This window comes from Hesperophylax consimilis, chromosome 26, assembly GCF_061612785.1.
Source record: "Hesperophylax consimilis isolate HC1 chromosome 26, BYU_Hcon_1.0, whole genome shotgun sequence".
NCBI lineage: Eukaryota > Metazoa > Arthropoda > Insecta > Trichoptera > Limnephilidae > Hesperophylax > Hesperophylax consimilis.
The window spans coordinates 13,941,867-13,966,463 of record NC_142861.1 but is presented as its reverse complement, the minus strand read 5'-3'; the positions used below and the strand labels follow the sequence as shown (position 1 = coordinate 13,966,463).

Sequence of the window (24,597 nt, the reverse complement as noted above, 5' to 3'; positions counted from 1 at the left end):
GGTAATTTTTTGTTGACTAGCATTAGAAAATCAGTTTCACATCCTGTCATTCATTACGCCATGTTTGTTTACAACGATCCACTACGTTTATTGACACTGTAAAGGTTAGGTCTGTTCGCGGAAAAGCTCCCATTGTTGTTCCATCAATCGGGCCGCTGATTGCGCGTATCGCTTGTCTTATTAACAATAAATAATTAATGGCGTAAATGTGAAAGAAATTAATTCTCTCAGCGTTGTGGTTGTGATTTGAATAGGGGATGTTATTAGTGCGCAAGCGCGATATGTTCGCGCGCTCTCTACAGCGGGCTGGGTGCCAGATGTTCAGAAAAGCTCGGTTACAACGGTTGTCGCGTGTGTAATTTATCTCTCGGAACCGGATAGTTGCACTATTCTGCGCATTTTACAGTTGAAATTATTCTAAATGGGCAGTGCCATGTACATAATTCTTGGTAGCATTTGAAAATCGACCGTTTTTCTTTTATTTATGATTATTTGCGAGCGTCCCGACAGCTGCAAGTCCCTTGCATACATAACAAGCGGCATAGCGGCGGACATTTTATTTCTAGTTCTCGACAATGTAGGGATCGCATTTTGAAAAATCTTATGTACCGATTAGCGGCCTGCAAGCGACATCAGTTCAATTTCGAGGCGACAAAGTCAAAAGTAAGTAAAGCACTATTCTTTTTATCTCGGTTTTCTCATATTTGCGATCAGTTTTGCTGACCAGCCACCCGAAAGAGGTTCAATTTTCGCATTCGTAGGCATGGTATTCAATCCAATTTTGGTCTTGCTTAGTGACGTAAGCACAGTTAATCTGGAATATATTGTCCGCTCTTCTTTTAAGCAATTCATTTTTAGTAATTTCTGTCTCAATATCTACCAATTCTTCCGTTTTCACGCCTTGTTAATGTAACGTGTGTGACCTACGTTTCCAACCTATATGTTAGGAAAATATGGATTGGATTTGTAACGCCAAATCGCTGATTCACCACTAACTTATTTCATCGTTAGTCAAGCTAACGGCTACCTTTAATATGTTATAATATTATAATTGTTGTCGCTTTTGGAAGAAATGCCTCGCGGCGTTAAGAGGGCGGCCACGACGGAAGTGGGGCAAATGGAGTGCACTGTCAACAAGCACGGAGTTCCCATCATCAGGCGGGTGGTACACGGCTCCCCCGACGCCAGCTACTCCAAGCATGAGGAGCAGACCTTTGTGGAGGTCAGCCCCAGTCACGCTGTCGGCTATCACTTGGTGGACCATGGCTACGGGGTCACTCCACAACACCAGATCATGAGAGAAGCCCCGCTGGCCCCTCCCAAGACCTCAGAGGTTAGTTAAACGTATATCATGTAGCATGCCTGCCACCAGAGTTGTTTATTCCTTCCACACCTAGCTCAACATTAAACCTTAGCACTCTTTTTTAGTACCTTTAACATTTATGTCCAAATATTATGTCCGTCCTAGAACTTTACTTTTGTCTGGCTACCTAATTAAAATCCCCTTCCAAAGAATGTTTGTTTTATTTATCAATGTTACAAACAGCTTCTCAAAGCCTTTCTATAAGGTTTGTTAAACTCGGCAATCTTCATCATGACACCCAAGCAGACTCCTCTCGATTATGTGCAGACAAAATGTACATTTCTTTTAAACTTTTTTAATTAAATTATTCAGTCTGATCAACATGCCACCTCTATAATAACACCAAAACTAATTGTATCGTTATATCAAAACAATTATATTATTAAATAGTTTTTGCCAACTAACTGTCATAATGTAACAGGTTTTCTCCATGCAACTTTATGAAAGGTTCCATTACATATTTTAAATTATGAATGGTCATATTTTATTACCCTGATATCCTGCTGCACAATAATTTTGCAATTCATGCGATTGCCAAATATTCATTTTGCATGCAAGTATTTGTGATCCAATGAATAGATTTTGATGCATTACAACATGGACAATTTGTCTTGGAGAGGTTATGTGCTTTTTGCCACAAATACACAGTTTCACTCCGAAGATCCAAGGAGAATTTTAATTTTAAAAAGACCATATTGTATCTATAACCACATTTTATTTACGCTATTATATTATACACCGTATCTGGAAACTAGTAAATCTATATCACATTTGCAATCGATTTTCTGGTTTTCGTTTTCAAGTAAATCGAGTCCGAAGTTAGAGGTCAAATTTGAAAAAAAAATCAGACGCTCGAGGGTCATGATGTGCTGTTTAATGTCTTTTAAGATGCGTAGTTTTCTTTATCCTTTTAATTGCTGAAAAAAAATGATAAAATAGGTTGAAAAAAGTTTTTTGGGTTCATTATAATGAGATTTTTTCACTGCGCTGCCCAAATTAATTTTTAATTGAATAAAGAGACGGATCAATAGTTGGATAGAGTGGGGGCAAGATTTTCAAAGGTTCTCTTTTTACTAAACAAAAACAAAATATCTGCTTTTGAACAAGTACGTTCCACATTTCTACTGATATCTCGTGTTTTCAAGGTTTAATCCTTTTTGGGGAAGTGTCCTTTTTAATTTTTCTTGCGATAGTTGAAAAAGCCACTAAATTGCAAGATCCATCACACTTGATAGTCTACACCCAGACTGGAAGCGTTATATATTTAAAATAAATATATAATTTTTTTAAATTATTACTTGATTTACTTCTCAGCAGATATTATAGAATGGGATTTTTTAAATGGCAAATCAGTACGCCAAATTGATTATCTGTACACTATCTACAGAAATAATCTTTATCAAATTTGGACATATTTCATGAGGTCTATTCTTCGAGTTAATTTCTCCTGATAAAGAATTTAGAAACTGGAATTCATTTTAATTTTTTTTATTCTAAAATAATATTATTGTTACTTTGTGGAATGACTCACCACTGATTCACATTTCAGTACCTAATAATTATTCATTAATTTCTTTAATAGATAGGTTATCTTTCTCTTTATAATTCGGGCACATTTTATTAGGCATCTGAAAATATATATTTGGCCACACCCTGTCTTGTATTTTAAAATTGTTTTTTTAAACTAAATAAAAATGTCTAACTTATATTCAATATAAAACACCTATCACTATGAATGAATAAGAGTTATATATTCAAAGCGGATCAAAATTTACATGACGTCGGGACTGATTCTGGAAATAAAATATGAAATATTTATGTATTTACAACACATTTGGGACGCATTTGTGAAAACATCAGTGATGGCCTTGCAATTATAAAACGTCTATCGTTTATGAGTTTTCCAGTAAATTTTGTTAGCTGACTTCTGGTACATTATATTTAATGATAATTTCGTATAGCTTAAGTCACTCTCATTAAATAGCTTTATTGCATTTTAGTGATTAGATTGTCATTGAATGTGTTTTTTTTTAATACATTTTTTCTTGGCATTTAAAAAGAAAATCTTTATGACTCACTTTATTTGATTTATCAACGGCGGCATTATTAAAATCATTAAAAAAATATGATATAAAAGCTGTACAATATTATAAATATTTATACAATATTATTTAAAAGCTGTATAAGATTATAATTATTTATACAATATTATTAAAAACTTTAAAATATTATAATTATTTATACAATATTATTAAAAAGCTGTACAGTATTATAATTACTTAAACAATGTTATTAAAAAGCTGAACAATATTATAATAATTTAAACAATATTATTAAAAAGCTAAATGACTTCTGCTAGCTATCTAAATACCATTTTAAAGTGTAGGCAACAATTTGAACAATGCATTTGTTTATCAGTTGTGTTGGTTGCTGCCTGCTGTAGGTATGTATGGTATGGTATGGTGTGTTGTGTTGTTTGTAGCATTTAGATTAGGCCAACAAAAGATGGCAGGAAGTTTGCTCTGTATTCCAGGTATCTAGTTGTAGTTTCTCACACTGGGAGAAAGCAAGCAGACAGCCACCCTGATTCATACTTGCTGGCTACCTAGCAAAACATCTTCCCATAGTGAAGGAACAACTAGCTATAGAAGACACGTGTTATATTTTACCCTCGATAAATTTTTTAAGTCTCTGGGAGTCTTCTCTGAAAAAAACTCACTTTTCTTTTCTAAATATATATATATTTTTTTTTTTAATAATTTTGTCTGAAATTTATTCAGTTAAAAACTTTTTGTGGAGTATTTTCGTATGGAATAAATTCATTGAAGACTGACATTATGGTAACATTCATAAAATGTATATTTAGATTGTTGGAAAAATAGAATAAATAATATGTTTTCCTTTATGAAAATGAAAGCCTTTGCATCTTTCGTTATTCTATGTTCATTACCTAGTGCAAGTTTCTTGGCTAACTTCACCTTTACCTGAAAATGACTTGCTTTAATAAGTTCAAAAGTAATACATAATAATATTTAGATCATTTTTGTGAAAATCAACTCTGGGCACTTTACAATTAATAGACAGGCTAATTATTAACTATTATATACCTTTTTTACAAACAACTTATGATGACTTGGGATGGAATAATCAGATTTTTTCTCCTTCATATAAATTTGGCAAAAAGTGGAGTTAACTGCACATGCACTTCACCGTCAGTATTTTGTTATTGTTGATAGTTTTGCTGCATCCTATGCAGTTTAGTAGGCTGGCTATATACCTTATTGCGTGTCCTGTGTAGTATAGTATGTAATATGTCTGTGTGGAGGGACAACAATGGGATGAATGTTTCTGCAAGCTTGCCCCCTTAAATAATCTGTCCCCTTCTGTGTTAAGGAGGAAAGGGGCTCTTCTCATTCTTCCCCTTCCTTGTTGGGGAGGAAGATGTTTCCTGACTCACCTGAATTACTCTACAAATCTAGATCTATCTCTTAAACAACATACTGTATTTAGTGGAAAATTTTATGTGTCAAAATATAAAGACAGTTCAAAATTTCAGTTTTATAACATTGACTGTTCATTGAAAATGCCTCTAGCAGTCGATCAAGTCATCACAGTGATAATAAATTTTGCAATATTTTTTAAATTGTAGTTTTGTGAAAAAATTAATCGTTTTTAATTCATTTCAATTTGATATAATGATCAGAGTAAGTACCTAGTGCAGTTTTGAATTAATAAACATTCTGTTATTATTGTTAGTGAAACCGTCTTGTATGAGTACAGTTTGGGCATGTGGAGTGTGGGGAGGCTGTTAGTGTTTGCTTGCTCTTGTTGGTTGCTTGCTTGCTTGCTTGCTTGCTACCCCTCCCTGTGATTGCGTTCACCTTGAGTGTCATTGCCCCCCTGTAATGTATTCACAACCCTACCAGGGCCTTTGTGAATTCTTGGGTTCATCATTGAAATTTCACCTTTGATTGGTATGCACAACTTACACACATTCCCTCTCCCTCTGCGTCTACAGCCAGTACGCATACCACTGCATCATGTCCCTTTTACACACACCACACTATGAGGTCCCTTGCACAATACCACATAAAGACCTTCTACGTAGATTTATGTAGGTATTTCTCTAGGTAGAATCTTTATCTACGAGATCCTTGAAATTGTTTTCAGTAATTTCTTTCTTATTGTTTCAACAATATTATTTCATATTATTATTATTATTATTTTATATACAGAAAGAAGTTAAATAAATATTAATATCACATGATTGGTAAATTCCCACATTTCCGTCTTTATGAAACATCACTTCAAAGAGTGCTTAAAAAGGATAGAAAATAACTTCAAACTAAAATTATCAAGTAAATAAGCGATTAAAATTATTTGAAATAAACAAATTGATCTGATATTTTCAACCTAAAGCCGAGTTTTGTTCAGTTTTTTTTTTATTTATTTTGTTGTTGTTTTACTCTATTCTAACTTTTAAACATAGCATGGAATAAACATTACATATTGTAATGTTTATTCCATGATTTCTAATAGTGATGGAACAGAGTTAAAAATTGTGATTTCTAATAAGAGTTAAAAATAGTGATTTCTAATAATGACTGAATAGAGTTTCTAATAGTGATGGAACAGAGTTAAAAATTGTGATTTCTAATAATGATGGAACAGAGTTAAAAATAGTGATTTCTAATAATGACTTAATGTGTTCAGCAAATCATCTGCTTTAGGATGAAATAATCCAGCATAAAATGGGATAATTTCTATTAGAAATTCTGAGAAACTTATTGTACCTTGTAACATGCTACTATTGTGTACCTCACAAGCAGATTTCTTGGAACTGTTGGACGCACACACTGCTTTATAGTGTCCCTTGCACACATACCACCTTAGTAATTTATTGTATCCCTTTACAATAGCCCTCACACGGCTACAAACAGCTGCTGTCGCTTATTGTATGGGTATTATAAAGTGTCATACTTCTTCCTAGTTTAGTTAGACAGTGGTTCACGTTGAAGCACAGTTACCTACTATTGTGATAACTGCTGCCATTCAAGCCACTAGTCAGTCAGTCAGTAGATGCTACTGACCAATAGACAGGAGTCAACCACCTTCTGCTAATCTGCTAACTGTTAACAGGAGATTTATACTCACTCTTTTATATTCGCGCCTCATGCTCTTGCTCTTTGAATCGTTGTGAATTATAACATAATTTTATATTTATTCCGGTTTATATTATTTGCGCACAAAGTTTGAAAAAATTTATATTCAATTTGTTTTGACTTTTTTTTTAATACGATTTCATCCACCTTTTTTGTAATGTTGTGAAGCTATGGAGAATTAGTACATTGCTATTTAAATGATCTAGTCACTACAAGTCGAAGATACTCCTAATATCTTTCACCTTCTGTGTATTTATTATACATAGTACATATCTATATATATATATATAAATAGAAATGTAAATTTTCGTTTGTTCAATGTCTCAAATCTCCGAAAGTTCTTCAAGAATTGCTTTTAAATTTTGACAAAACGTTGCATTCGAATACCCTTCTGTTTTTATAAACCCATATTATATAGATTTCACCTTTGACAGGTAAAACATGCTTTTTTTAAACAGCGCCATCTGTTGGGTGTAAAAGCAACACGCGCTATTGTTTCTCTATCTCCATGGACAGACAGAACCACAGCAATGCGTGACGGGGTACAGCTAGTTTTTAAAGTAATATTAGTGATAAAATTTTGTTCTGTAAAAAACAGGAAACACATATTTTATGAAACACTTCCTTGCAAACAGGGTAGTAGAGTAGATTCATGGAGCAAACTTCCAAAACATGTCATTGATGCTATTAATATAATAACATAACACTTGTATAGTGCAGTTTGTGCTATTTCACTTAGCCAATTTAAAGCTTGATTGGATTCTTATTTGGAGAGAAGAAAGGATTAACTTATTTAAAACAACTCACTAACTGTTAAACTTATTGTGAAATCAGTAATGAGCGCACCGGTAGAATGCTGCCTACTATATTATTATTAATTACTGCCTATTTCCTGATGACCTAGTATGATTGACCTGCCTCCTAACCTTAACTTACTTCACCCTTATTTGCAATAAATAAATAATCTGTATACGAACACAGCCAAATTAAACAGCAATGAAATGTTTTTTGTTATCTGCCAAGAGGCCGCCTCAACAGTTTGTTCACCCCACCATTAACAATAGGGACTGCACAACACATTCACAATCAGCTCACTCTACTCACACTGGTTCTGTCTTGCTTGAGTAACCCCTGTTCACACAACCGTCATACATCTGCACCCCACACACATACACTTCTTACATTCTCTGTGTATGCGTGCACCCTTCATGTGTACACAGCAAATATACATCTTCCATTCTGGATGTGTCTGTGCACCCTTCATGCATGCACAACAACTTTACATCTTCCATTTTGAAAGTGTGCACTCTTACTCCATACACAACAACTGCACATCTTCCATTCTAGATGTGTTGGTGCACCATTTATGCACATACAACAATTATACATCTTCCATTCTGGATGTGTGTGTGCACCCTAAATATATAGACAACCACAATACATCTTGGCTGGATTATAGATGTTTGAGTGTGTGAGCACCCTTACATAATACGGTAGCATTACCCATACATCTGTGTATATCTAGTAGGGCTTCTTGCTTCAGGCCAAGTAATAGTGTAATTCCTCCCTTTTGTGAAAGCCCCTATGTCAATGTACAGCTAATGCTGCTGTTAAAAATGCCAGGTGTTCATACCAAAAGAAACAAGGTATTGCATCGGTCCATTTTCATTTAGAATGCAGTTTAAACCTTTTTTTTTGCACCATTAAAAAAAAAACTTTTATTAATAATATAGAGCAGTCTCTTTGGTGACTTTTCTTATTTGATGCTTCAAAGTACTGGCGTCTTTATGTGTGTCACTCCATTTTTTTTATCAATCCTATGACGAGTACATTTGGTAGTGGTACTAAAATGAGGGCTGCCTGTTTTTTCTGTAAAAGTACTCACTGACATGCAATGAAAATGATTGCACATTCTTCAGGTTCATGAATGTAAGGAATGTGGATGTTTCACATTTCATAACATTTTTATATGGCATTAATTAATTTTTTTTAATTTGTTACGCAATGTATAGTGAACTTTGTAATTTGCTCTCTGCCCTTTTTGCTTCCAAAATCATTACTACGACAGACCTTGGTGAAAGTTAAATGAATGCTTTTTCCCAATGGTTTCCCAAAGAAGACAATCTCAATCACCCATGATAATTTCCCACAAAATTATTCTATTGAAGAAAGTAATAAAAAAAATTAAAATGAATAACTCCACTCTTAGCCTTATTATTCTTGCCAATAAATTGTCATGTGGGTGCACCCCTTCAAAATGATTTTATGACACCGCCAGAGTTGTAGTTATTTTCAGTATTGCCCTGGTAACTAGATTCAGAATAGAAGCATTGTTTGAAATGGCTTTAGCCGTGTTTGGTGACCAGGGCTGAATAACCAGGTACTTACCCAAATCGTTTTCTTCTCCCCTACCTTCAGCTTCAACATACCCCAATTGAGGAAGCCATAGTCTCACTGGCTCTAGTACTAAAGTGAAAGTACCACCCCAATCGTGGAAAGTACTCAATTAATATTTGATTAGATGAGCATAGCAAAAGCCAATTCAGACATAACTTACTTATTTTGTATGTGATGTAACCCATAATAATCTTACTTGTGCTTTGCCGGCTTGCTACAGACCGGACATATGTTTTTTATGTGTAAACTTTTTCGTAATAGGATTTTAGTAGATTGAAATGTCATTCATTTGAAGGTGAATTCTGTTTATTGTGGGGGCCAACATTACAATAGCGTCTATGTATTACATATTAACAATACTGTTTTTAATGTTTATATTACATATGAGCTAAAGAAAAATATTAAATAATCTCTGACCGTGGGTTGATTTTAATACATACATTGATTGTCACTCCCAGAGAAGTAACTGATTTCAAAGTGCTAATCCCATGGTCGCCATTTAGTAATGTGTAATTAGCATAAATTAATTATTCATTCCACATTCCCGCACAAGGAGAGTGGAGAACAGTTACAACCACCTCGTACATCACAAGTTGTTCAACTCTGATGCCTGCATCTAATGTATCCTATGATAATTGCACTAGCTTTCAATAAGTTGCTCTTCTGAATTTGAAGAAAATGTTGCAATTATAGAAATGAGGTGTTAAATTATTTGAGTGACTTCTCTAGTGTTGGAAAGACCTCTGTGGTAGTTGTTGTCACTGGCTCCAGATTCAAAATGCGACATCGATAGCCTCCATGGTTGAGGGGTAAGGCTCTCCACTGGCAATCCGGAGGTTGAGGGGTTAAAATCCCGGTGTGCGCTAGTATATTTATTTTGATTAATTTCTGCTATATCACAAATGGTGCCAGCCTATACAGGGTGTCCGGAAACTCGTAGTACAAGCGGGAAACTGGTGAATCTACATCACATTTGGAGTCGATTTTGTAGTATATTTTTTTTTATTTGAGCTTTCGTTATCGAGTAAATCGAGTTTGAAGTTTATTTTTTTTTATTTTTTTTTTATTTTTTTTTAATCAAATTCTTATAAATTATTACTGAAGATCAAAGTACCCAACTAATTAAAACTATTTGAAAGTAAAACAAATGAAGAAACTCGGATTTGAAGCATTATTTTGAAATCACCCTTCATTTAACCCGGTGTAATCATAAAATATTTCTGCTCTGCAGGGTTAAAACATCTGTTATTCAACCCTAAACACCAGAAAAAACTTTAACCCTAAAATAGCCGAAAAATATTTTTTTTTTTGTTTTTTTTTTTTTTTTTTGAAAATGCTCAAATCAAAAAACTTTATGTTTTTTTGGGTTCCCCATGTGGTGTAGATTCTCCAGTTTCCCGCTTGTACTACGAGTTTCCGGACACCGTGTATATCGGAACTATGTATCTGACAAAACTTAAGCGATAGACAACTTACTCTAGGTCAGCAGATCCACATGTTATTAATCTATTTTGATTAATTTCTGATATATTGTGTAAATGGTGCCAGCCTATATATCGGAACTATGTATCTGACAAAACTTACGCGATAGACAGCTTAGGTCAGCAGATCCACATGTTATTAATCTATTTTGATTAATTTCTGTTATATCACAAATGGTGCCAGCCTTATATCGGAACTATGTATCCGACAAAACTTAAGCGATAGACAGCTTACTCTAGGTCAGCAGATCCACATGTTATTAATCGTCTAATCAAACTTTCTAGGTCAATTCGAGCTGATTACTATGATCGCTTTTTTCGTGTAACTGACCCGCTCATTTGGAATAAACTTCCCTCAGATCTTGATACTGATATCCAGAATTTGGCTGAATTTAAACTGGCTTTAAAAACAAAATTATTTTAAAAATCCTACCATTCTCTTATATGTTTTATAATAATCGATATCCTCCTTACTATACTTTTTTTAAATATTTAATGTTTACTCAGAATGTTCTTATTTCTGAACAATAACTGCCGCCTGTTTTACACTGTATTTTAGTTTTAATGTTCTTGTTTCATAATAGCACCGTTATTGTTAAATTTTGTTCTCTTGTCATTGCTTTGTATATACTGTACATTTTGTGTCATATTATTTGACCAATAATATTTAAGGAGGAGTAAATTTAAGAATATGACTATTATTTTTAAGGTTATTGTAGTAAGGCACACTTGAAGTGAAATAACACTAAACTGCGCTATATAAATGTTATTATTATGAACTCATTAAAGAATATATACTATAGTAAATTTGTGGCAAGTTCCAGATTGAGAGATACTATCAGTATCGCCATGGTTTTAGTCATGTCTGGTTACCAGTTCTAAATAGCCAGATAACCTTACAACATACCCCATTTGGGGATGCGATATTCTCACTGGCTTCAAACGGTTCAGAGCAGTTAGGACTGGTAGTATGGTATCCACTAGTGCTGTGTTAGATATTGTCAGTATGGCTCTGGTGAGAGAGTTTGTGTTTAGCAACTAGATCTTCATAGCCAAGTATATCCCATGAACCCCCTATTTCCCTTCCCCTCCTGCAGCCGCTGCGTGCAGTCCATAAAGACTGAAAAGCTGTGCCTACCGTAAGATAAACCCTCAGTTCCTTAACCATCATATGAAATTATTATGGTGGTATTCACACAACAATAGCTTCTCAAAGTGTACTCCCTTTAAGGAGTCACCCCTGAAACACCGTCTTGTCCTCGACAAGAAGTGGCTAAGATAAAGAAAGCGAGACAGTTTGGGCATGTAGAGCGAATGAATGAAGAAAGGAGTGTAGGGAGAATATATGATGCTAATGTGAATGGTAGAAGAAGTAGGGGAGGGCCGAGAAAGACATGGCACAATTAAGTGAATCAAATACTTGAGTAGGGCCATGTCAAGAGTCTTAATAACGGAAGAGCATGTATGAGTGGCTAGACCGAGTTGTTTGGCGGTCCGCCCTCTCTGCCTACCCCTTGGGTGAAATGTTATTTAGAAGAGAAAGTGCTGCATACGTGTAGTATCTCTGTGGTGTAGTGGCCACTTAGAAAGCTAACATTTCTCTTAGTGTTTCCATTCCCTCACTCTGTTTCTATTCCCCCGAGGAAGGACTCCATCAGAATGATTCTGGTAAAGATTAAAAATGATTGTATGTTTTGTCAGGCCGTAAAGCGCCGGCTGAACATGGGCTGCGAGAGTGGGGGGCGCAGTACGCGCGCACCGGCCGTGGTGCCCATGAAGGCCGAGTTCAAGACACCAAAACAGAAGAGGTCGCACAAACAGCATCACACGCCCAACTGGCGGGCCGCTAACTCTATTAAGAAGTTCACCGAGAGATCTAGGTATGACCCGCCACCACCTCAACAAAACAACTCATTTTCATAAGATTACTCTTTATTTAATTGTGCTGGCTCATATAAAATCTTCTAATTCTTGGTATTTATTGAAATAGGCATAACCTGTGTTGAACTCGACCCGTCCGACTGCTAGTTGAGTGACATTGTCAGCCATCATTTTATTGTGCCGGCTCATATTAAAACTACTGGTTCTTGTTATTTTTTAAAAGGAGCTATAAATCTTAACATTTATATTACACTTATGTTGAAAGGGGATTAACTCAACCGACTGCTAGTTGAGTGTCCCACTATAGGTTAAAAATGAGGTTTTTTTACATTTATGCCTATCTGTAATTTAAAAGAGATATTTCTCATATGACATGTGTGATATTATTTTAGTCCTTAAAAATAAAACAATATTCTGCAGTATTATGGTTACCCACATCCATATTATTTTCATGTACCTGTTTGTATCATTCTTTTATCTAGAATTCCTCAAGCTGTTAGGATTATTATTAATTTTAGGGTACCATTTAAGCTCCCAAAAAATCAAAACTATTAGTATAATATTGTTTTTTTTCTTCTTTTTTCAATAGTCGTTTTGATACGTCTCTCAGTTTGCTAACGAAGAAATTTGTGCACCTTTTGAAGACCTCTCCCGACGGTGTCATGGACTTGAATGTAGCGTCAGAAAAGCTAGAAGTACAAAAGAGAAGAATATACGACATCACCAACGTATTAGAAGGCATAGGCATTTTGGAGAAGAAGTCAAAAAACAATATTCAATGGAAATGTGGTAATTATTGCTTTCTTACAAATATTATTTTCACAGACAATGTCCATTATTGCCAGAAGTGAACCAAATAATAACATAATGGTATTAATGGCTGGCTGACCGTGTACCAGATTCTTTTATATCCTTATACATATCAATTTTGAAAATTCTTACCTCGTAAATAATACCACAAACTTTCAGGTCCTCGTAACCTAAAATACAACATGTTTTTCTCTGAATGGACCGAGTTCTCCATCTCTGACCCGAATCTCTAATAGCTTTTATTTATTTTTAATAATTATTATTGTTTGTAAGAGTTCCTTTGTTCCGAATAGTGCTTCTACTTTAAACATTTAAAGATGAGGGGATTGTATGTTGCTTGAGGGAGTGGAATCTCCATGAACACTTCTCCCATAGTGTTTGTTTCCACCAGGAGGCTCCGAGTCAGAGAGTGCGGCGACCTCAGCTCGCCACCGTCGGCTGGCACGCCACCTTCGCCGTCTCGGCAGCCAGGAGGTGGCGCTGGATACGGCCATTGGGGCCGCCACACACCACCTGCGGCGCCTCAGCCAGGACCGCCGCTATGCCTACATCACCTACCAGGACCTCAAGGGCATCCAGGTCTTCCTGGACCAGACCGTCATCCCCATCCGGGCCCCTCCCGAGACCACCCTCAATGTGAGTACTGTCCACCCACCCTAGCACACAGGTAGTCTTCTTATCGTAGATATCCAAAAACTGAATCCTATTATTATTTATCTTTCAGGTACCTCCTCCAGATGAAAATGGCTATGTGATACACTTAAAGGCGGAAAGTGGAGAGATTGAAGTGTTCCTCTGTCCCAAGCCTGAATCCCCTCCCCAAACCCCCCTGGGCCTCATGTCCGACCCCCTCTTAGAAGACAAGAAGGAGATGCTGCGGCCTCTGATAGAAGACATCAGAAACCAGAACAGTATGCTCTCCCCGCTGCGCACCATCCTCTCCCCATACTCCCCTCCCAACTCTCACAACCTGCAGGTGAAGCTGAGTCCACTTCTCCTGCACTCATTAAAGAAGAGAAAAATAGTGGGTGCTGCCCAGCGTAACCTGACAGAGACCCTGTCCAGCCAGGCTGACGCAGACGTCAAGTGGCACAAGCCCCAGCAGACGGTGACGCAGCCAACGCTTAGCATAGAGAACAAGACTGACATGGAGAAAGGGGAACAAACTCTCATCAAGCTTGAGAACATTAAACGTGAACCGCTGGGAGAGGTTCAGCACTCAGATATAGCTGAGGTCTGCAGGTTGAGAAATGCGCTGATCTCCGATAGTGATGACTTTGCTCCCATGGGTGGAGGGCGCTTCCAGTTCCAGACTGAAGACCAGCACTCTTCAGGTAAGCAACCAACAATATTTTCTTCATTCATGGATGCATATTGCTTAATGTTCGAAACCCAAACCCACTGCAACTCTACTACTATGCACTGTTCATTGAAAGTCTTTCTAAAACTTATGTTTTGCAATAATGAAGTTGTCTCCTAATTTGTTTTTTTTTTATCAAAATTTATTATAAATAAATAGTTACCGATAACAACAGTAAAATTAGTTTTTCAATATCTCCAAAAATGATAAAGTCGTGTTTCAAAGTGAACTTAGGTAAACAAATACCTGTGACGTCTTTCGACACAATTCAGTAAAATTTTAATAGCAGTAACGCTTTCTGCCTTGCCTATGATATCTATGGCCGCACCAGTCGCTTTACGAACCATGACGTCCCATGCTTATCGACCGGATGGCTATGGCTTATATCTTCAGTATTATTTGGTATTTTCCAAAAATTGGAAAAGTTCTGTCCTGTGCACTAATTAATATAATGCATTTGTAAATAACATGAATTTTTGGTGTGGGAAACAACCTCATTGTCATTGATTTTATTGTAATTGTATGGATGTGTTGTATAATCCAGTTGGCTTGTTCAAAACAGTATGTGCATTATTTAAGCTCGTTTCATTCACTTTTCCCAGCAGTGGTTTGCTATGCTTTTATGGTTTTATATCTTCAAATATTATAATATGGGTGGTTTTTTCATCATTATGTTAACATGAATTGTCGTCAGCTTTACTAAACAATTGTTTTTTTCTTTCATTCTATGCTTTATTGATAATTTTATGTTTTGTCTAGATTTAAGTCACCTAATTAAAATGTGTACAAATTGCCTACAGTGATACTGTTATTAAGCATTTTACTAGTAATATTTAATGTTTCAATATTCTTCCCACAAATTAACCTCATGTTTCTAATAGTTTATTTACAGTACAATTGGTTTCATGATAAATTGTTTGGTTTGGTTGATATAATGGTACATATACATTTGCAAACCGTGCCACGAATTACGGAAAAGGAACGAAGATTCTGCAAGCGACGTTTCGCATCATTTGCGGTTGCTTCGTTCCTTTCCCATAAATTGAGGTTCAGTTCGGCTCGTGTATGTATACGTAGCTTAAGACCGACCGCAGTGAAGAGCCAATTCCTTAAAAATTAATCACTAACTATTGTTATTCTCTTGCACAAAATTTTATTTACTTCAATTGAATCTAACAAGTAATATAGACTGAAAGTCAAAAGACAATAACCCACCATTTAGAAAATTGTGCAGGAGTTTTTATTCTGGTATTATTATTACTATTCTTTATTTTAAAGAGGAAAACCATTGTATTAAATTAATGAGTTGAATGAAATAACACTCCCTATTCAAGTGTTTCCTATTAGATTAAAATTATAATTGGAAATGAATGTGCCAGTTAGTTTGCAGTTAAAAATCATAGGTTTTTAAAACTTAATCCCTTACTATAATGAATGATTGTTTTATTTGATTGAGAAATGGAGACAAAATTATTTTATCTTCATTTTGTATATTAAGCCAAGTATTCAAAAATATGACCCGCTGGGTGAAAATCAAACTAGTGTCGGCCAACCTAGGTCTCATTCTGTGATTTGTGTTTTCCATTTCACATCACAGTCTGAGTTCTAGCTTGGAGGATTCAAATAAACACCCCGAGAAAGCAACCAACTGCCATCGACCATTCCTCATGCAACACGTTGTGGGACCACAGGTAAAAGTTAATTATTTGCTTAAATTTTTATGAAATTGGGTAATTATTACTTATGCGCTACAAAGTATGGACCATGCGTTAAAATGCAGCATTGTACAGATCAGCAATAATCGATTGTAGATAAATTTGTCGCTCTGTACAATATGTCAGGCCCATGTCAATAAGCAAGCAGCCAACGTAATGACTACAAAGTGTCATGGGTAACCAAAGCATGCTGTGTGTAATGCCTGTGAAGTTGAGAAGAAGTGATACTTATAAGAACAAAAAAATTTACTATATATCTAGTGTAATACACTGGACTCCCTCTTTACACGGTTTCAAAGTAAAACAGTGCTACATTCCTTGCATGTACTTACTACTCAGTATGTACTATTCACAGAAAAGTATGCGGGAAGTGTAGTCAGTTGATTGAATTCTGTTGGACATTGAGGATGCCTAGCGTATAATAATAAATTTAGATACCATAAGCAATAGTAATTTTTTTTTGATTACCTGAATTTTTTTTTTTACAAGGAAACCCTATCTACCATTTTTTTATATCCTTTTCTTTTTACATGGTATTGCGTGGCACATGTCCATCGTGTAAAAAGCGAGTCAAATTTAAATTTCAATGTCAATAATTCTAATTGCCAATTTGATAATGGGTTCAAGCAACAGGTCTTAGTTGTATATATTTTTTTTTAATTTGTAATAGTAACTCCCTGCTAGGGACATGTTCAGAATGAGACCATAATATAATATTTTGTTATGTATAAGTAATAAAATGAGCTCGTAAACCTACAGCCAATTCTCTGAAGGATATGCTTTTAAACAAAAACGTTTGTTTATTATACATGCGTGTCATTTCTCTATAATTGAAGACTAGGTATTTCTCCCTTGGCATTTATTACACAAGTCTTACTCACTAACTGTTTTTCTGAAAGAATTCTATCCCCTGTTGTATAATGCTACGTATACATACGCAAGCCGAACTGAACCTCAACTTATGGGAAAGGAACGTAGCAACCGCAAATGGCGCGAAACGCCGCTTGCAGTTGCTTCGTTCCTTTCCCGTAATTCGTGGCTCGGTTCGCGTTTAAGTTCGCAAATGTATACGTACCATAACGTGTACTAAACTGTTTTTACCGAAACAATATTTAATAATACAATTTAACATTACATATGCTATGTTTTGGTTTAAACTTTTTATTTTTGAGATGCAGTTTAACAAAAGGAATGTGTTTTTCTTTCATACTGGTGTTTGGCTCGCTTCATGGTAACATTTATTAATGTTCACCGTCATGGTTTGGGTTTAAATCGTCTCTTAAGACAATATGCTTTTTCATGGTAACCCTAGTAAAATAATTATGTAACACAGTCACCACATGGGCCAACTTGGGTTGTGTGAATCTGTTTTTTAAATAAATAAATATAAGAAATGTTTTACAAGCCCTTTTTTAATGCGAGTACTGCACACGTATGTGGATCATAGAACCATGGAAGGCGTTTACAGAAACTTAAAACATTGTGGTGAATGTACCTTAGCATAATTAATATCTGTACCAGTTTGAAGATGACCATGACAGGGTTCAAATTTTATTTTTATTTCTACCATTAATTTATTCTGTGACATTATTCTAAAATTCAGTGTAATTTAAAGGTTTTTGTATGTTTTACTGATATGTAAATAATTAAAAAATAAGTGGTGATTGGCTTGCTTCACGGGGAAGGGAATGTGGGGCCACCTCGTGTGGCATAACCCGCTTAATGTGTTCAGCTAACAGCAACAGTGCAGGGTCAGTGCTCGGACGGGTGAGCGGGATCCCGTGTCTGCTGCACTGTGAGTCTTTACGTATAAGGATTTCTCGCCTTGCTGTAGCACCATGGGATTCAGCTCACGCGGCCGCGCCCAGCTTCACGCCACTGTCTAACCAAACAAACAACCCATCAACCGACCTGCGTCTTCTAACCACCATCACCAAGACTAATATTATTATCATTCACACCACTGTATTATAATATATTACATCTACTATTATGCATGGATTGGGTGCTTATGTATCTATCTAATCATCTCGTTTTAATCAATAATATTATATAATGTTACATTATTGTTATGCAGACACAAAATGCAATACAGTTTTTTTAGTGGCTTTATAGACGAAATCACATTATGCATGCCCCTCTTAATCTAACCTAACATAATCCAACAGAAAGAGAGTATGTCGGGATGCGTCAAATGGGGTGGACGCTGTAGGGTTAGGTTAAGCTAGCCATCCCACGGTCCGGTAAGGAATCGACATAAACTGAGTGCTATTAGATAGACCCTGCGAAGATAAGCAAAGTTCGCTACGGTTTGCAGTGCAGCCATTGCAGCCTTATGGTTTATGTTGATTCCTTAAACTTTCCTTATCCTTACCGACCCATGGGACGGCGGGCTTTAGAGGGGTGTTTCATTTCTATAAGTCATGTACTGATGTATATATTACTATGAATGTGTTTTCTTTTTAACATTACTTGCATTAATCAATTAAATAAGGGTTGAAACATTCTCTCAATGTCCGTCTGTGAAATTAGTCCTAGCACTAGTAATTTTTCAATGAATCAAGGCCATTTAGGTATGCATTTCTGTGTAAGAGAGATTGTTAAGGCTGTGCTAATTATCATACATGTTTAGATTTTTCTTTTAGTTGTATTATTTTTTGTAATTATCACATTCGGATGCTACTTTTATGGATAAGAACTTGAGTAAATAAATAATCTAATTGGGGCCATCTTGGCTGTCAAGTGTCTAGGCATTTATAATATAGGAAGTTTTGTGTTTTGAATGATGAGGGATGCAGAATTTGCATCTACAACAAAGGTAACTCGGATGGGACTCGGTAGAGTAAATAATTGTTTAAATTGTAAACATGTCCCTAACCGCCGCACTTTAATAGGCACAGATTAATAATATTACACTTCGTTTCAACTTAATTACTGCAAGAAACAACGATTTATGTTGGGATCGACGGTAAAAGATTATTATTATTCCATTTTTGGAACCAATTTTTATTTTAACTTATTTTGAAGGTTATAAGCATCAATGTAATATATCATTGGAGAAGAAGATAATACTAGTTGCCTTTAGATTTATTAGTAGAACTTCTTCCATTTTTATTCATTCAGAGTTCAAAAATTACATTTTAAAACGATCCCTTTGCTGCCATTTTGGATTTTTTTTGTATAGTGACATTTGCTAAAGTTTAATTTCAATCGAAATACCCATAAATGACTTAATTAAGCCAAACTAAGAACCTAATAACCTACTTTGCTCATGTAAATAGTTGTTTCTCATAGTAATTTTCATAATCTATGCTTGAAAGTGCGGCAGTTAGGGAAGTTTATATTTTTGTTAGCTTGCCACATTGACCTGGGCCATTTCGGGTACCTTTGTACAGCTACCGTTCGGCAATCAGTTGGTCCCACATGGTAGTTTTTCTTGGTATTAGTAAGCTTATCAAAACTTAGAGCTAAATTTTAGAAAAGATTTCAGGCATATGTATGTCAAATTAATGTATGTCAAATTAATGTATGTTAAATTTTGTAGGAATTTTTTAGACTGTTGTTAAATATATCTTTATTATCATATTTAGTTATTTTAATTAGTAGTTTATTAAGAATATAATATAATTCAGAAATAACACTGGTAATAAATAAGTGCGGTACATTCATGTGACATAATCGTGCATGGGTCCCGCCGAGTCAAGAGCCAAGCACTAAAATAATAAAAGTGTGTGTGGCAAGTCTTCTATGTATACTTATCAATTAGAATTAGTGTTGTTTTTTCTATTTCCACATAACTAATGCATTGTTCTGATGATCCCTTCCAGATGCCCTGGGTCCTGACGAGATCTTCGAGCCGTTCCTTTCGCTGGAGCCCCCTCTAACGGAAAGTGATTATATTTTCTCCCTCGACTCCGAAGAGGGTCTCTCGGACTTGTTTGATTTCGACTTTAAAGCATTATAAAAACTATTATTGCTCTCCAACAATCCCGATTCAACACGTGGACGTGTTTTTACATCATTGGTTTTCAAATTATTCTGATACCCGTACAACTTAGACAATAATAATATGATGAATCTGTCAACACGCAATGCTATCAATTTATATATCTTCTACTACACTGATATCTAATGCACTAGATAGACCTCTACACTGCACAATGAATGAGCCCGTCCCGTATCTAATATATTTGTAATTACGAAAGTAAAACAGACTGAAAACATTATCCAAATGGTATAGTGGAAAAACATGAAAGAAAAAAACTGGTATCAGCTATTCCCGACCTTTCGCTCTTTATATAATGTAATTTGACCGACATGGTATGAAATATACAGAATTATAATGAAATGCCTGACCGTCAATTGTGAATGCCTCTATCATAGTCGTGCTTGTTTTTCTTGCACAAACTTTCCGGCGCAACGCATGTAATAAAACTACAAAAATGTTATTGAATAAGTGACTTTATGCAGATCAGATCGGTGGACCTAATTTTAGGCTTATTTAGTGGGGTTGTCAATCTACCATTTTACATATAGTGTGTTATAATTGAAAGCATTGCGAGTTGCAAACTCAAATATCCTTAAAAAAACCATTTGAAAGTTATATTTTTCAATAGGGAGTTTTATTACAATTTTACATCTTCTGAAGTCTGTCCGGGGAATGTGCAAACAGTTTTCCTGAAAATCGCTCTTTAATGGTACAATATATTATTCTGTATTTGTATAGCGTGGTGAATGTAAGGACAACGGTGCCATTTGATTGGTTTACTAACAATGTTACTTGAGGGACAACCAACCTTCACACATAAATGCTTTCTCCCATTCTCGTGCAAACCCGCCTAGGATCAATTTACAGTGGTCGATAGCAGTCGAATAAATCTTATGGTAGTTACACGTGCCAGATATAATATGTAAATATCAGTGGACGTGGCCTAGATATATTCCTTGATCTGCTAGTCGAATGATACATATGTTGTAATTAATCTTTATTTAATCTTTGATAAATTAATTTTTTTAGATTTATGCTCCAATGATCCAAGTTATGAATAACTAAAAGTAAGGAACCGCAAAAAATCTTGTAAGATTATTTTTAGAAATCGATCTCCATGAAAACTGGGATAGAAAGTAGATGCTAACCTCAAAAATTTTGGAATATTATATTGTATCTTCGTGCAGCTTCCCTTGTACACGCCCACTTATATTTTACATATAATAATATAGTACAGCTGGCTACATTTGAGGTGCACTCCAGTGTGTAGTGCTAGGTTTTACAAGTTTTTAACTTTGTTACTGCCCATGAAAAATCCAAAGTAAAAAGATGATATTGTAGAAGTGCGTCTATTATTTCAAATAAAGTTTTATATTATCGGGGTAAGCACCCGGTCCCAGTGAGGCTCAAGTGAATAGAGAATGTGGGGAGAGCATTTATGGAGACGTAATAAGACAACACATTTTAGGATAAAAGCTATGCGAAGTGTGCAATTACTGCAGAATATCAACCATGTTGGTTGGTTAGTTGGTCTGTGAATCAATTCTTGTTTTACATATCATTCATGGAGATATGTAACTTGTTTCAGCAAGTTACGGGTATGTTATGTTGATTAGAGATTTTTTTATTGTAAATATAATATTTAATTATTGTTAATTTCTGTATAAGTTAAATGTATTTCAAATTTTTATTTTCAAATGAAAGTGATATTTTTCAATGTCAGTATGTAACAATAACAGTTTTATTCCATTATAAACAATATGTCGACGGACCCCACGTAAAAGAGGATTATTTGCAAATCCGTTTCTTTATAGGAGCAAACATTTGTTTCAATTTAATCTGATTGTGGGTCAATTAAGTAAAAAAAAATATTGTTGATATTTTATGACAAAGATGAAAAATTGGGTAAAATTTGCAGGTAGTCTACTTAACATAGGTCCGTTGATGGCTCAGAACTAGTCCCGAGATATAAAAAATAATATTCTACGTAAACCATACCGTTTTTTTTTTGCAAATATTAATAATGCTTTATTTATTACCGTTTTTAACGAATGTTAAATTAATCCATATTTTTCATACTGTGTATTTGAAGTGGAGAATTTAACTTATCCCGTTTTACAATTTTCCTTGAATTGCGAGGAAGATTTACTCGATGGAATGGATTATAATAATATTTATCATTTGTAAAGTCGAAATTACGGATTACATAAATGTGCCTTTCAAATATGATATTTCTTTTACTTGAAGTGACTTATTAAACAATAAACATTATTTGTATCAGTTCGTGACACTGATTTAAAAAATCGAAACAACAGTTTTAAAATACATAATAATTATACACCGAGTGCTCAATAATAATAATAATTTGTTGATAAATCAAATAGATCAGAGGGCAAACTAGGCAGTGACTAGTCAGTGGTTTAGTTGACATCGCCTCTGGTTCCCCCGTTGAGAGGTCAAAATTCCTCGACTGGCTAAATCCTCCATCACAAAACAAGCAACATTTTCCGCCAACTGTGGTGGTAGTAGGAGATTTTCAAATGAATGTTTCCGAGAATGTTTCTTCCTTTTTACCGATGCAGATAGACTTACCAAAATGCACAACAAAAGGTTTTCTATCATAATTCTAAATATTATTTTAATTGTCTGCCTAGTTTACGAAAACATTAAATTAGAATAACAAAATAAAATTGCATTTAGAGATCTCATAAAAGTAAATATTTTCATACCTATAAAATGTGCATGGTTTTGTATATTTGTACACTTTTATCATTAAAACAGACATTTTTTGACAATGTACAGAATCAATTCGATTGCCTTGGATATCGGCACAACATTTTATGAATTTAATAAGTCTTCTTTGGAACTTTTGCAAAAGTGAACCCTGTACAAAAAATAAAATGTTAAGTCCATCATTCCTTTTTGAGATGTCCAGACTTAATAACTAGATTTTGGAGAGAACCATAAAAGACATTGTGTCAAAATTATACTATATTATAATTATCATTATTTATAAATTATTTTTCTTTAAACAAACACTTTTGTTGGGGAGGATTAATTAATTAACTTGCAAAATGTTTGTTTGTTATTCATGGTTCAAGCCTTTATTAATATGGAAATGCCACCTTTATCTAAGTATTGTCCATTGTGACATGTTTATTCTGTTTAGATAATCTAACTACATGTGTAATCTGAGCTTTGGTTTTATTTTAAACATGGATTTATTTAACTTGGTATGGAGGGTACTTATAAGTTGCATTTCAATGTAATGTTGTAAAAATAAATGAACCCATTTGTTTTGTGTTAGAATAATATGATGTATGTTTGTTCCGCCCCTATTACATTTGCAAATATCTATTTTAATATTCCTCTAAATTACAATTGACGTTGAGTTGTTTTTATTATTTGTTATTTGAAAAGGTAAACATTCTGATATATTTTGTATTCTATGTAGATATTGTATATGTTAATATCTAGTTGCCATTAAATTTTTTTTTACTTATTTTATATTTATGTAGGTTATTCAGTTGTATTAATGAAACACAAAATTCCACGAGCCGACCGTTTGATCCGGAATAGTGTGTATTGTTCCAGAGACGGAGGCGGAGAGTATAAAGTTGGTTGGCTTATGTTTGTTTGAATGTACATAACTATATGTATAGGGTTGATCTCTTACCAATTGTACAGATATCTGTGTACCTATCTATGAAGTAAGTATAGTACAGTACAGTACCATGTGTAAGGTATATTAAGAAATAGGTAAGGTCGAGTGCAGTGCGTGGAAGCAAGCTAACATGGTGCTAACGACAGTTGGGGAACTAACCGTAACAGTGAGTGGAGACTGCCAGAGATGTGACAAGGTATAGACCGTAGGTGCCTGTTGTAGCTTTAACGGAACTCTTTCATAAGCTGTTGGGTTGTATAGTTTTGCTGTAATCTGAAGGCTGAGCGCCCACAACTAACTTCAAATAAAAGAGTTGATTATTCAATTTTACCTGTGTTTTTTTATTAATGATATCCATTTTACATATTGTATTATTCATAACATCACATCGTCGTTGCACATCAAATATGGGCTATGTGACCATTTTGTCGAAAATGAGTTTAATGTACAGTTTGTTTGCATTTTACTTTCTTCACCTTCTACAATTTGAGCCATATAATAATCAAAAAGAAGATATTAAAAGAGCCATGTGCCAACAATCAAAATGTTGCATTTGAATAAGACCCTGTGATCTTCCATGGCCCATCTTTAATACGAGGCTTGTACTATGTCTAGGGTCGCATGGCTCATATTCTACATCTAAACCAGAAAAGTCCATAGTGAGAGAATAAGATTGATATTCACACCAATTACCCAACGTGGCACAGAAATATTATATATAAAATAACGGAAGAGGATCGACTGCACATATTTAACAGTTTTGGAAATTGAAAACT

The 24,597-nt window shown here is 34.8% G+C and overlaps 1 protein-coding gene across 2 annotated transcripts; it reads left to right on the top strand.

The window, feature by feature from the left end:
• Positions 1-104: 104 nt before the first annotated feature.
• E2f1 (E2F transcription factor 1) lies at positions 105-24,140 on the top strand. 2 transcript variants are annotated; one of them, XM_089647079.1, is made up of 7 exons: positions 105-663; positions 1,071-1,333; positions 12,105-12,283; positions 12,874-13,073; positions 13,486-13,730; positions 13,819-14,428; positions 19,997-24,140. In XM_089647079.1, exons 2-7 carry the CDS (start codon positions 1,073-1,075, stop codon positions 20,131-20,133), a joined length of 1,632 nt encoding a protein of 543 aa, XP_089503205.1. In that variant the 5' UTR covers positions 105-663; positions 1,071-1,072; the 3' UTR covers positions 20,134-24,140. The 2 variants fall into 2 exon arrangements, with proteins under 2 accessions (XP_089503205.1, XP_089503206.1); XM_089647080.1 differs by lacking the exon at positions 1,071-1,333.
• Positions 24,141-24,597: the final 457 nt, after the last annotated feature.